The sequence below is a fragment of the Tachypleus tridentatus genome, unplaced genomic scaffold (assembly GCF_004210375.1).
Source record: "Tachypleus tridentatus isolate NWPU-2018 unplaced genomic scaffold, ASM421037v1 Hic_cluster_2, whole genome shotgun sequence".
NCBI classification, from domain to species: Eukaryota; Metazoa; Arthropoda; class Merostomata; order Xiphosura; family Limulidae; genus Tachypleus; species Tachypleus tridentatus.
The window spans coordinates 55033307-55049002 of record NW_027467782.1 but is presented as its reverse complement, the minus strand read 5'-3'; the positions used below and the strand labels follow the sequence as shown (position 1 = coordinate 55049002).

The 15696-nt window shown below is 35.4% G+C and overlaps 1 protein-coding gene across 1 annotated transcript; it reads left to right on the top strand.

Annotated features, from left to right (window-relative positions):
• Positions 1 to 6775: 6775 nt before the first annotated feature.
• On the top strand, positions 6776 to 11560 carry LOC143242971 (homeobox protein abdominal-B-like). The gene is given in 5 exon segments (XM_076486582.1): positions 6776 to 7656; positions 7658 to 7876; positions 7879 to 7948; positions 9126 to 9470; positions 9525 to 11560. Coding segments are annotated over 4 exon segments (921 nt in total). The 5' UTR covers positions 6776 to 7362; the 3' UTR covers positions 9464 to 9470; positions 9525 to 11560.
• Positions 11561 to 15696: the final 4136 nt, after the last annotated feature.

The following is a 15696-nucleotide window of genomic DNA, read 5'->3' as shown; positions in this document are numbered from 1 at the left end:
ATAGTACTCAAAGTAATGTGCGAGTGTATATTATCACTAGTTACTAATCTGTTAAATAGTACACGAAGTAATGTGCGTCTGTACATTATTACTAGTTACTAATCTGTTAAATAGTACAAGAAGTAATGTGCGTCTGTATATTGTTACTAGTTACTAATCTGTTAAATAGTACACGAAGTAATGTGCAACTGTATATTATCACTAGTTACTAATCTGTTAAATAGTAAGCAAAGTAATGTGCACTTGTATATTATCACTGGTTACTAATCTGTTAAATAGTAAGCAAAGTAATGTGCAGCTTTATATTATAACTAGTTACTAATCTGTTAAATGGTACAAGAAGTAATGTGCATTTGTATATTATCACTGGTTACTAATCTGTTAAATAGTAAGCAAAGTAATGTGCAACTGTATATTATCACTGGTTACTAATCTGTTAAATAGTAAGCAAAGTAATGTGCAACTGTATATTATCACTAGTTACTAATCTGTTAAATAGTACACGAAGTAATGTGCAACTGTATATTATCACTGGTTACTAATCTGTTAAATAGTACACGAATTAATGTGCAACTGTATATTATCACTAGTTACTAATCTGTTAAATAGTACGTAAAGTAATGTGCAACTGTATATTATCACTAGTTACTAATTTGTTAAAGAGTACGCAAAGTTATGTGCAACTGTATATTATCACTAGTTACTAATTTGTTAAATAGTACAAGAAGTAATGTGCAACTGTATATTATCACTGGTTACTAATCAGTTAAATAGTAAGCAAAGTAATGTGCAACTGTATATTATCACTGGTTACTAATCTGTTAAATAGTAAGCAAAGTAATGTGCAACTGTATATTATCACTAGTTACTAATCTGTTAAATAGTACACGAAGTAATGTGCAACTGTATATTATTACTAGTTACTAATCTGTTAAATAGTACGCAAAGTAATGTGCAACTGTATATTATCACTAGTTACTAATTTGTTAAATAGTACGCAAAGTAATGTGCAACTGTATATTATCACTAGTTACTAATCTGTTAAATAGTAAGCAAAGTAATGTGCAACTGTACGTTATTACTAGTTAATAATCTGTTAAATAGTACAAGAAGTAATGTGCGTCTGTACATTATTACTAGTTACTAATCTGTTAAATAGTACAATAAGTAATGTGCGTCTGTATATTATCACTACTTACTAATCTGTTAAATAGTACACGAATTAATGTGCAACTGTATATTATCACTAGTTACTAATCTGTTAAATAGTACGTAAAGTAATGTGCAACTGTATATTATCACTAGTTACTAATTTGTTAAAGAGTACGCAAAGTAATATGCAACTGTATATTATCACTAGTTACTAATTTGTTAAATAGTACGAGAAGTAATGTGCAACTGTATATTATCACTGGTTACTAATCTGTTAAATAGTAAGCAAAGTAATGTGCAACTGTATATTATCACTAGTTACTAATCTGTTAAATAGTAAGCAAAGTAATGTGCAACTGTACGTTATTACTAGTTACTAATCTGTTAAATAGTACAAGAAGTAATGTGCGTCTGTACATTATTGCTAGTTACTAATCTGTTAAATAGTACAAGAAGTAATGTGCGTCTGTATATTATCACTAGTTACTAATCTGTTAAATAGTACAAGAAGTAATGTGCGTCTGTATATTATCACTAGTTACTAATCTGTTAAATAGTACACGAAGTAATGTGCGACTTTATATTATCACTAGTTACTAATCTGTTAAATAGTAAGCAAAGTAATGTGCAACTGTATATTATCACTAGTTACTAATCTGTTAAATAGTAAGCAAAGTAATGTGCAACTGTACGTTATTACTAGTTACTAATCTGTTAAATAGTACAAGAAGTAATGTGCGTCTGTACATTATTGCTAGTTACTAATCTGTTAAATAGTACAAGAAGTAATGTGCGTCTGTACATTATTGCTAGTTACTAATCTGTTAAATAGTACAAGAAGTAATGTGCGTCTGTATATTATCACTAGTTACTAATCTGTTAAATAGTACAAGAAGTAATGTGCGTCTGTATATTATCACTAGTTACTAATCTGTTAAATAGTACAAGAAGTAATGTGCGTCTGTATATTATCACTAGTTACTAATCTGTTAAATAGTACAAGAAGTAATGTGCAACTGTATGTTATCACTAGTTACTAATCTGTTAAATTGTACACGAAATAATGTGCAACTGTATATTATCACTAGTTACTAATCTGTTAAATAGTACGCAAAGTAATGTGCAACTGTGTATTATCACTAGTTACTAATATGATAAATAGTACGCAAAGTAATGTGAAACTGTATATTATCACTAGTTACTAATCTGTTAAATAGTACGCAAAGTAATGTGCAACTGTATATTATCACTAGTTACTAATCTCTTAAATAGTACGCAAAGTAATGTGCGACTGTATATTATCACTAGTTACTAATCTGTTAAATAGTACAAGAAGTAATGTGCACTTGTATATTATTACTGGTTACTAATCTGTTAAATAGTACACGAAGTAATGTGCAACTGTATGTTATCACTAGTTACTAATCTGTTAAATAGTACAAGAAGTAATGTGCGACTGTACATTATTACTAGTTAGTAATCTGTTAAATAGTACAAGAAGTAATGTGCGACTGTACATTATTACTAGTTGCTAATCTGTTAAATAGTACAAGAAGTAATGTGCGTCTGTATATTATCACTAGTTAGTAATCTGTTAAATACTACAAGAAGTAATGTGCGACTGTACATTATTACTAGTTGCTAATCTGTTAAATACTACAAGAAGTAATGTGCGACTGTACATTATTACTAGTTATTAATCTGTTAAATAGTACAAGAAGTAATGTGCAACTGTATGTTGTCACTAATTACTAATCTGTTATATAGTACAAGAAGTAATGTGCGACTGTACATTATTAGTAGTTACTAACTGTTAAATAATACAAGAAGTAATGTTCAACTGTATGTTGTCACTAATTACTAATCTGTTATATAGTACAAGAAGTAATGTGCGACTGTACATTATTACTAGTTACTAATCTGTTAAATAGTACAAGAAGTAATGTTCAACTGTATGTTGCCACTAATTACTAATCTGTTAAATGGTACGTGAACTAACATTTCTTTATATTGTTTACATCTTTGTCTTAGTATAAACTACTCACGACTGTTTTTTATGACCATTTCTATCTGATCCTACTGTAGTGTCATGAAGTTCAGCGCTCCACTGTAAATCACGAAATAATAAACATATAACAGATGTAGTTCTCTTTGAATGTAATATTTCTTTACTTTATCCATATCCTGTTCAATTTTTACACTTAGAAACATATGCTAGACTTAATTATATATGTTACTGATATATATGTTACAATTCTCCATCTTATATTTTGTTTTTCGATTAGACAGGTGATTTTAAGAATCAGGAGTTCATACATAACAGAAACACGTTATTTGTTAGTAATTTAGAACGTCGATGTTGTACCTCAGCTTTCTCACATCCACGCATTTTTATTGTTAGGAAACTAATTTTTGTCATACGTAAGAAGTCGTAAAAAGGTGACACCTTGAGGAGGACAAACGTTCTCGATAAATGTTTTGATGACAGAGTACACTTGAATGTTGGTTGAGACGAAATAATACAATAACACTACATACTCTGCAGCCCAAACTTTCAAATCAGACATTTTTTTAAAATTTTCTAGAGTTACTTTATCCTCTGTGTAATAATTCATTGTTTTGTTGTGTTAATTACTGTAATTACCACTTCTCCACAGAGACAGAGACTGTTATTTGAATATATAAATTGTACTCGACCAACAGTATAACTAATATAATCTCAAATATAGATTAGATATTCATACGATCCTTTGAACAAGATAAGTTGAGTGTATCGATAGACGTAGGCTTAGCGTATGGCGTGTTTAGACATTTATGGCGGTTGTGTTCGATTAACTCGCAACTATCTAATAAGACGCATCTTTCGGTCCTCTCGTAACGAGCGTGCGAAGAGACCTAATGATATACCGGGTTTTGAAACAAACACACAGCACGAAAATTTATAGACTAGTTACTCATAAGTATGTTCCGTGTTGAACTCACGTGAACAGGTTTCAGCCAATAAAACCACACACTACTTATCAGTATCGCCTTCACATACGTTCTCGTGTTACTTATTTTCGTTTCGTTTCAATCATTTGTCCGTGTAGCTAGATATAATAAATAAAACATTCGTAGACACATATCCGCAGGTCGATAACTTTTATGTACCATACAATATAATTATTCAAAACCGATATGCGATCACGTGCTGAATGAGAGACGACTGAAAATCACTGAAAAACAGTATGTTTCGCTTACGATTACTTCTGGTCTGTTTCCAAGCTAATAAATGGCTGGTTAACACTACACAATAGTCGCACGAATTTAGGCAGTGTTGAAACCGTTATAAACTGGTTGACCTAATTATATATTGTCAGTTACATGCTATTTTCTGCAATACGTAAATTGTCTGTTGCAGTATACTGTTTCTCTGTTGAATGGTAGTTATGGAAAACAAATCGAAATTAACAAAGCGAAACTGAAGGTTCTGGTTTTTACAAAATATACAACTCACTATTGTACGCGATACTTTACTTAATGGAAACTTTTGTGACGTGTCGTTTAGAACTTTGATACAACCTTTAAATATGAGTGTCTCACGAAGTAATTTAAAGTAACAGTTGGTACATACCCAATATACTTTACCACTAATGATGCACCTATTAATAAAGAGTGTTGGTACATACCCAATATACTTTACCACTAATAGTGCGCTTATTAATAAAGAGAGTTGGTACATACCCAATATACTTTACCACTAATGGTGCACCTATTAATAAAGAGAGTTGGTACATACCTAATATACTCTATCGTAATAAGTGCACCTATTAATAAAGAGTGTTGGTACATACCCAATATACTTTGCCATTAGAAATGCACCTATTAATAAAGAGAGTTGGTACATACCCAATATACTTTACCACTAATGATGCACCTATTAATAAAGACAGTTGGTACATACCCAATATACTTTACCACTAATGATGCACCTATTAATTAAGAGAGTTGGTACATACATAATATACTCTATCGTAATAAGTGCACCTATTAATAAAGAGTGTTGGTACATACCCAATATACTTTGCCATTAGAAATGCACCTATTAATAAAGAGTTGGTACATACCCAATATACTTTACCACTAATGATGCACCTATTAATTAAGAGAGTTGGTACATACCCAATATACTTTACCACTAATAGTGCGCTTATTAATAAAGAGAGTTGGTACATACCCAATATACTCTACGCTAATGATGCACCTATTAATAAAGAGAGTTGGTACATACCCAATATACTGTAGCACTGATGGTGCACCTATTAATAAAGATAGTTGGTACATACGTAATATACTCTACCGTTAGAAGTGCACCTATTAATAAAGACAGTTGGTACATACCTAATATACTCTACTACTAATGGTGCACCTATTAATAAAGACAGTTGGTACATATCCAATATACTTTACCGTTAGAAGTGCACCTATTAATAAAGACAGTTGGTACATACCTAATATACACTATCGTAAGAAGTGCACCTGTTAAAAAGACAGTTGATACATATCCAATATACTTTACCACTAGAGGTCCACCCATCTTTAAATTTTGAAGACCAATAATAAAAGTAAGAATTTTAGTATAGTCACTTATCGGAGAGGAACTTCCAAGTCGTCACTTATCGGAGGGGAACTTTCAAGTCGTCACTTATCGGAGGGGAACTTTCAAGTCGTCACTTATCGGAGAGGGAACTTCCAAGTTGTCAAATTATTCTAAACTGTGGTATCATTTTTTGAACAGTGTATCATGGATCTTTTAGTGATTATGTTTTCTGTATGACTCGAACTTCCAATATTACGACGTGAAGTCCTGATATTTACGTTAAATTCTGGGAGTTCTCCTCTTTATTTCGAAATTCATAAAGACAAACACACACGCCTAGTGTCCACACAATTACAGATAACAATTGAAGTACATTTTAGGTATCCAATTTAACTCGTGAAATATAAACAGATCTGTGATTTGGCTATTACTACCTAGGTGTATTTCATTGTATTAAACTAGAGACATCAATCGCACGCGTCAAGTCTCCACAAGCAGTTGTGGGGCCGCCTCTCCGTCTGACACTTACATTCCATTGACAAGAACTTAACTTGAATTACCAGTTCGTCTATCGCAAATAGTACATTAGTGGACTAGTTTCTGGAGTAATGTAAGTTGTCCAAATGTTGGACTTTAAAACGTTTACTTCGTGTTTCCTTTACGTTGTTTTTCATTGGAATGTGATTTGTTATTTTTTTGTTTTCTTGAACTCGAAGTCCAGTACGAGTGAACTCAAGAAATATTTATAACCTGATGACATGAATTTGAGAAACAAGTCACACCACTGACTTTGTTATCACTGCACTAAAACGAAAGATGTGATAATTTCGTGGTATTGTTTCTGTACGTCATAGAATATTTGTTTATATAACTTGAGGAAATACTGAACTGAAAGGTGAATGGTTGTTACAACGATTTGGTTAATTTAAAGACAGAATTTAACGCTATAAAGTTACGTTTCTCATTTAGGGTTTCCTCACAGTAACCCCCACGAAGAACTAGGTAAAGTAAAATACTTTCTCTTCACAAGATGGCGCTGCACAAGCACGACGTCTTTCTTGGGGGTCCAACCCTGTAAAGACAGGCCAAGCGCTGAAACTGTCGTATTAGTCGGGCAGCAAGATCGAAGAGAACCCGCAGCCGAGCTCACGATTCGGCGATCTATTTCTTTATGTGTGCGGCAAGCCTGCTACCTGGGATTCGGTTTGGTTTGTGCCGAGCTGGGTACCTGAAGGTGAAGCTGTTAGTACAGGGGCTAAACATTATTAATAAGACAGTTTAGAAGACTCTAAGAACATTTGTTATTAGCTGAAAGTATATTTGTAGCTGTGATTATTTATTTTTGGAAATATTTGATATGAACCTTACTTCGGAAAGCTGTACATCATGGGAGTTTGTTTGAAGGACCTCAGCTGAACCCTGTACTGCATCCTCCAGTCCAGGTCCCCTCTCTGACAGAATGGTGTTGGCACCTCGTGAAACTGGTAAAAAAAAAATGATTTCTTATTGAACAGATAATTAAATTCCGCAGTTATGTATTTGGAGATGTGTGACGTAATAACCACGTGACTTCACTGTGTCCTAGGTTGAGGCCTTAGTGTCGACAGAACGACGTGCCGATACGGCCGAGTATGATGAACGGATCCCTTTATGAGGATAGCCCGACCAGTCGGTCGACGTTGCAACCGGTGCCGCCAAATCAGCCTGTTCCTGTCCACATTCCCGCCAAGAGAGTGGTCAGTAGTTTATCAGCACCTTATCCAGAATACAGTGTGGAGAACACGACGTCCGTAATCCGACACGGTCCTGGTGGTCAACCGTGGGCCTATACCACAGAAAGTCATAGCATTTTCGACGCCCACTCTCAGTACAATCAGACATTGCGTAACGTCCCAACCTACTACTACGACGAACACCCGTCAGGACGACGGGCTCAGGGACAGAAAGCCACCTATTAAGTTCTGGACGAACACTTACGAGCGGACAACGTCCCCCGGACCCAGCAGTGTGCCCCCAGTGGATTCGTATCAGAGTTTCGCTCCTCAGACGTGGTGTAACTATACCCCATATCATACTCGAGTGCCTCACGTACCCCAACACGTGCCATATCTTGCTTCTGATGACCGAGGTCGGGACGGTTTCCCAACTATGACACCTACGGATATCGAAACTTCGGTGGAATAGAGACGCTCGGCCCAACGCACTACTTCTCTGAAGGTATAATACCTTTCTTTCTTTAACGTTTGTTAGGGTCACAAAAAGAAAGTCTCGAGTCTTGCCATGTTCAATGTTCCTTCTACTTCGAGGGAGGGTACTATTTTATATGAGACCACGACATGGGACTTTTCGAGGTTTCAGCAGGCCAGAAATCGTGGTGACAGGATATAGGGTGACTCCAGTGAAAGCTCTGTTTAACCGTAATCTTCATAAAAGTTATCTTTTAACATCTCTTTGTACATGAGTCACATTCATGAATTCTTCGCGCCTGTATTCACTGTAGTTATCTCAGTTGGATAGGGTTAACAAGACGTAAACGTTAGACGTTCATAGAACGTTGTTTCACCGTTCTTGTTTGATGTTTATACTTGAATCTAACAAAGTGACGGCGCATGATTTTACGAAACAACAAAACTGGACTTTTAATCTCGAACGAGGTGAAAACAGGTGGACGTAACACATTATTTATTGTTGTTGTTGAGTGTTTTAACATGAAACTACACCATTGCGGGGAATTGAATACCGGATTTTAGTTTCGTAAGTTAGGAACCTTACCACTAACCTACAGCTGGACTCTTAGTATCTATGAAGCATTTTATTATATAAAAAGTCTCTTGTCATATTTCCACCCGAGAGAGTTCAATTGAACTTTAAAGTTCGAGATGAGAACGTTACTGCTTGCGTTTAACGTGCTTGTCACGTTGCTATGGTGATATAACATTAACTTACTTATCACGTTGTCATGGTGATATAATGTTAACTTACTTGTCACGTTATCTTAGAGATATAAAATTAACTTGTCACATTGTCTTGGAGATATAATATTAACTTACTTGTCACGTTGCCATGGAGATATAATACTTGTTACGTTGTCTTGAAGACCTAATGATTTTCTGATGGTTAGTAACTCAGAATTGTTGGTTAATTCAGTATTTATGTATTGCATGAATAATAACATTTAGTTTTTCCTGAAAATTAACTCTTAACACGTGTTCTCAGTTTAACAGAGGGCGTGACCATATTTTTATCAGCAAAAGTATTAAAATGTTGAAAAATCGAATTTAGAAGATTAGTTCATTTACCGTTCGCACTTTACACGTTAAAAACAACAACAAAGACTAGTCAAATTGTCTAGGAACATAATTATATTGTTAAATTAATAAACTTTTATTTTCAGTTCCCTTCAGTGGAGAATCTTTCACTGGGAATCCTTTGGACTGTTCGGGAAGTATTACAGTTCGAAAGAAAAGAAAACCTTATTCAAAACTTCAGACACTCGAACTGGAAAAGGAATTTTTGTTTAATGCTTATGTATCGAAACAGAAGCGATGGGAACTGGCTCGTAACCTGAATCTGACCGAACGGCAGGTGAAAATCTGGTTCCAGAACAGGAGAATGAAGAAGAAGAAGATTGGACAAAGGAGTGGTAGCAACCAGGACAACATGGAAGTGAACACTAACACAGAGGTTACTCCAAACATGGTCAAACCAGGACAACATGGAAGTGAACACTAACACAGAGGTTACCCAAACATGGTCAAACCAGGACAACATGGAAGTGAACACTAACACAGAGGTTACTCCAAACATGGTCAAACCAGGACAACATGGAAGTGAACACTAACACAGAGGTTACTCCAAACATGGTCAAACCAGGACAACATGGAAGTGAACACTAACACAGAGGTTGCTCCAAACATGGTCAAACCAGGACAGCATGGAAGTGAACACTGACACAGAGGTTACTCCGAACACGGTCAAACCAGGACAACATGGAAGTGAACACTAACACAGAGGTTACTCCGAACATGGTCAAACCAGGACAACATGGAAGTGAACACTAACACAGAGGTTACTCCAAACATGGTCAAACCAGGACAACATGGAAGTGAACACTAACACAGAGGTTACTCCAAACATGGTCAAACAGGGACAACACGGAAGTGAACACTGACACAGAGGTTACTCCAAACATGGTCAAACAAGGACAACATGGAAGTGAACACTAACACAGAGGTTACTCCGAACATGGTCAAACCAGGACAACATGGAAGTGAACACTAACACAGAAGTTACTCCAAACATGGGCAAACAAGGACAACACGGAAGTGAACACTGACACAGAGGATACTCCAAACATGGTCAAACAAGGACAACATGGAAGTGAACACTGACACAGAGGTTACTCCAAACATGGTCAAACCAGGACAGCATGGAAGTGAACACTGACACAGAGGTTACTCCAAACATGGTCAAACCAGGACAACATGGAAGTGAACACTAACACAGAGGTTACTCCAAACATGGTCAAACAAGGACAACATGGAAGTGAACACTAACACAGAGGTTACTCCAAACATGGTCAAACCAGGACAACATGGAAGTGAACACTAACACAGAGGTTACTCCAAACATGGTCAAACCAGAACAACATGGAAGGGAACACTAATACAGAGGTTACTCCAAACATGGTCAAATAAAAGTTTGAATATTTCAAAATTAAGGTCAGATGCACGTGATTAGTGTCTCTCGTCACACCTAAGACTAAGCTCCACTGAGGATTTTCAAATTATTTTAAACAACGTGTGATAGGAAGAGTAAACCAGCAACAGAAACAGAACTGAATTAAAACTCTGGAACACAACACCTACAATTATAACTTCTTAACTTCTCTCTAAGATATTTATGTTTTCCAGCAGATTTTCGCTGTACCCAAACCTCTTTCACTTGCATTTTCTTGTGACCAGAAAGGTTCGAGTGCTCGTGAGTTACAAAAACAAAAAGCGGTTCTTGTTGACATTTAGTTCAAATTAATTAATTAATTAATTAACTGCAAATTTCCAGCCGCTTGAAAACAAACTTTACGGAGAGAAATATTTAGAAAACTAAAAGATTAGACGAGCTTTAAAGACAGACGGTCTAGGTTGTATAATCTACCTCATATTTACAATTTGATATTTTTATTTGAAGATATTCAGTATGTACATTCACATTTTTTTTTAAAGTTATGTCTTTCGGTATTTGAAATCTAATGGTAAACAATGTTTATATAATTTTATCAGTGCGGTCATGACATTAAAAGTTCTTGAATAAGAAACAGATGTTCGAGATAACATAATTCTTTCAATTAGCGGCTTCACGAATTGGGACCTTTCTCAATGAAGTATTATATGAGGGGTTACGACGATTTGATGTTGACCAAAGAGAACAGCTCGCTTGGTCTTATATTCCTTATTTATGTCATTATCTTCAGATGAAGTGACCTGTCCTAGTCACGAGAAGAGGTAGTGACCAACCTGGATCGTGTCACTTTGTGTGCACCATGTGTGTGTGTGTGTGGTCCATGAAGGACATTACAATATCAGTACACGTGACCAGATGCCATCAGTTGGTTTCTCATGACATGAATACCATGTCAGTGGCTATTAATGTGTCAATATCACATTTTACGTAATAACCGATTGAAATTCTTACATTTAATGACCTTGTGTTTCCATCTAGTTGATTTGTTTTCAAGTGTTGTAACAGATTAAACGTAAAGCACGTGCAATTTTATACTTTGGAGTTTGTTCTTGAGTAATACGTCGAGTACTCTCGTTTCATATGTATTGTGAAAGGAATTTAATAAACGTTGTTCAATGTATCACTTTTAAACTCATATTTGTTTAACTAAGTTACAATAATATTAACCTTTAAAGCCTAACTTCCAACACTTGATTTTAGGAGGTACGACCCAGTTGCATAGATGTATTTAGTGTCAACAGATGGCAGGCCCATCGCAGCTTTTATTTTAATAACTGCAAGTAGCTAACAGTAGGGCGCCGCTTATACTTAAGTATGCGCATGTGTAAGTAGGGGGGAAGACAGAGAAAGAACACCTCAATCGATGAACTTTATGTTTCATCTTGCAGCGTCTGCAAAATAAAGTACAGGAAAGAGACGAAATATCTATAAACAAGAGGAAAGAAACTGGAAGATAAATGGCTTTCGGCTGCAGTCCTTGTCTTGTAATCCACTTTTATCTGTAAACTCTTAAGCTGTTCGTAAAATAATGGCGGATTTTTATATCAAAATTTTAGTCACTTATAGGAATAAGAAAGCTGTATTTTTGCTAGTGCATGTATACCAGTGGAAAGTATGTGTTTTTTTATATAACAAAGCCACATTGGGCTAGCTTCTGGGCCTACCGAGGGGAATCGAACCGCTGATTTTAGCGTTGTAGATCCGTAGACATACTGGTGTATTAGCGGGGGACTGTTTGAAGCTACAGTTTACTTGTATTTTGTACTTCCTTTTGTAAATCTTGATTTCCGATATTCAGACCAGTATAATTAATGATGGAAAAAAATTGCGCATCATTTTCTGCATGAATTCAAACTTCGTCATAATGCATCACAAACAGCTCACAATATCAACCAACCACGGATCGAAGAAACCACAGCCAAACGTACAGTACAGCGTTAGTTCTGAAATATTCGTAATGGAGACGTGAGTTTTGAAGATAAAGAGAACAAAGGAGGTTCTTCTGATGTTGAAAACATTCAACTAAGAAAATTGGTGGAAAGAAAGCCGCTGTTAAGAAAAATAACACATGAATTAGGTGTTGACATTGCCAAACTGTCAAGAGAAATGGCACATGAATTAGGTGTTGACATTGCCAAACTGTTAAGAGAAATGGCACATGAATTAGATGTTGACATTGCCAAACTGTTAAGAGAAATAGCACATGAATTAGGTGTTGACATTGCCAAACTGTTAAGAGAAATAGCACATGAATTAGGTGTTGACATTGCCAAACTGTTAAGAGAAATGGCACATGAATTAGGTGTTGACATTACCAAACTGTTAAGAGAAATGGCACATGAATTAGGTGTTGACATTGCCAAACTGTTAAGAGAAATGGCACATGAATTAGGTGTTGACATTGCCAAACTGTTAAGAGAAATAGCACAGGAATTAGGTGTTGAGATTTTTACAATTTTGGAACATCTCGAGCAAACTGGAAAAGTTGAAAAGTGGGTTCCACACGAACTCGACGAGAACCAGAAAAATCGCCGTTTTGAGCTGTTCTCTATGCTGATTTTGCGTGAGAGAAATGATTCATTTTTTGATCGAATTGTCACCTGTGACAACAAGTGGACCCTTTGCGACAACATAAAGCGATCTGCACAATGGCTTAACCATGACGAAACACTTCCCAAAGTTAGTTGCACCAACAGAAAATTATGGTCACTGTAGGTGGTCTGTGGCCGGTATTGTCCATTACATCTTGCTCAACCAGGGTCAGAAGAACATCACTGCAGAGGTAACTGTCAAAAATTGGAAGTAATAAATGAAACGTTTCGTGAAAATAGGCAGCAGTAATCAATCGAAGATGACCAGTCTTGCTTAATCATAATGGCCACAGGTTGCTCAAATGACGCTCCAGAAGCTGAACGAATTGGGCTATGAAACATTCCCTCCTTAGCCCCAGACATGTCACCCACCGACTACCATTTTTTCGAGCATTTGTACAACCTTTACAGGACACAGAGCAAGAACAAAGAACGGCTTTAAATAACTCTTAGATCTAGGACTTCAGCGTTTTATCGTCATGACATATTTTGTTTATCGCTGTGAAGATTCACTAAGTTCATATTTTGATTAATGAAGATGCTTTTGATTTTTGTTTCTCATTGAAGCCACGATTTAAAATCCACCATTATTTTGTGAACAACCTAACATAACACTAAAGTTTATGAAGTTCGAATTTTTCTTCGCTGTGTAGATAGACATTTTTCGACTTATAGAAAGTAACGAATTAAGTGTCAGCTCACCTCGGTGTTCATAACGTTCGTACTGCTAACATAGCAAGTTTCGAATAGGTAGCTTTGGAATCCGTGGGGCAACTTAGTTTAATCACAAAACTTTGAACAAACAAACGTTCGATGCGAAATATTAAACACAAGCACGTGCCATGATTTGCGTCAGCACGAAGTTTATTAACAACTCAATGCTTTCAGTTTATAATACTTGAATTAATAAATGCTAACAGTTATTGGAAAGTGTTGCGTTAACACTCATATATATGAGGTTTATTAACATAGCAGGTAATCAAATTTCTTTATTTTCATTCTAAGACTATACATACTGAAAAACTATTAATCAATATTTTTCTTGATATTAGGAAAACAAAACGATTATATATATCTATACAGTGTTAATTACTATCAACAACAATCAGAGATAGCGTATCTTCTAATTATTACCACTTTAATATTATAACCTGAAAGAAATCTTCGTTTGGATTGAGGGTGGCAATTTGTACATGAGTTGAAACTGGATATATTAACAGAATTGAATTTATAACACAAGCAGTTTAATGTCATTTAACCCTAGAGTTCACTTCGTTAGCTTTAGTAACAGAGTATCATAGTTTACAATAGTGTCTCTTAACAACTCTACCCGTTATTGTTGTTGTAACACAACTATCAACACCTGTGTCTTCTTAACACGCATGGAACAGTACACAAGTCGAAAGAACCATTTATAAACTAGAAAATAGAATTTCTATCCTCACTTTGTGACGGATACATGTCAGGGACATCCATTTGACGCATTCGCAAGAAAAAGAATACTTTGAGAATGAAAATTTTCGCATATAATAGAATATTTGTGTTGTGGCACAAAACACATTATATGTTGAACACATATAAATAGGCCATATATTCTAATGGCATATTGGGACAGAATATAAGATGAACTTTCGTGAACGAAAAATTAAAGTTCAAATCAGTCAAGTTTCAAGTTAGAGCTTTTTATTAACATCTCGGTAGCCCTCTACTGAGTTTTACTTTAACTAAAGATAAATTAAGGCGTGGATTAGTCCCTCTACTGAGTTTTACGCTAATTAAAAATTAATTAAGGTGTGGATTAATCCCTCTACTGAGTTTTACTTTAACTAAAAATTAATGAAGGCATGGATTAATCCACGTTTTACTTTAATTGTTACTTTTGTGTGTTTTATATGAAAGCCACATCGGACTATCTTCTGAGCCCAGCCATGGGAATCGAACCCCTGATTGAGCGATGTATGTCCGTAGACTTACCGCTTTACTAGCGGAGGCTGTTACTTTTCAATCTGAAAAATTAATTTTTTTATTCAATAACGCCACCTACCGCAATTACAGAATATTTATTTAAAACTCAAAGATATGCATCATGACTTAATTTATTAACGCCTGATGTCTATAGCCGTTATGACAAAACGGCCACGAATGTATTAATATCAGTTTTGTATTATGTATATATTTATGTAATAAAAAATAAAAGAGCTTTCTGCAAGATCCGAAAGAGGGAGCGATGATATAAAAAGTAAATTGCAACGTACGATTGACATCACGAAGTCGGAGTAAAGAGTTATCGGTACAGTCCAGACGAAGTAGCTTTTCTCGAAATTATTTCATTTTGTAAAGATCTAGAATAGTTTTGAACGAACTAATTGTGAGTAATTAAAGGAAGTAATTGTGAGGAATAACAAGGTTTGAGTTTGTGCTTAACAAGTACGTGTTACCAAGGGAACGAGAGTGAATTTGGGTTATGGTCGACGATTTATATACAAAGAGAGAAGCGTTGAGTCCAGAACAGAATTCATTAGGACTCTAACGTTCCATTAGAATTCGCTAACTATATTATCAATGATTCCAAGTCACCTATTAGAATGTCTACTGGATAAATTACCTACTTAAGTCTCACAGGCGTTATTTCTA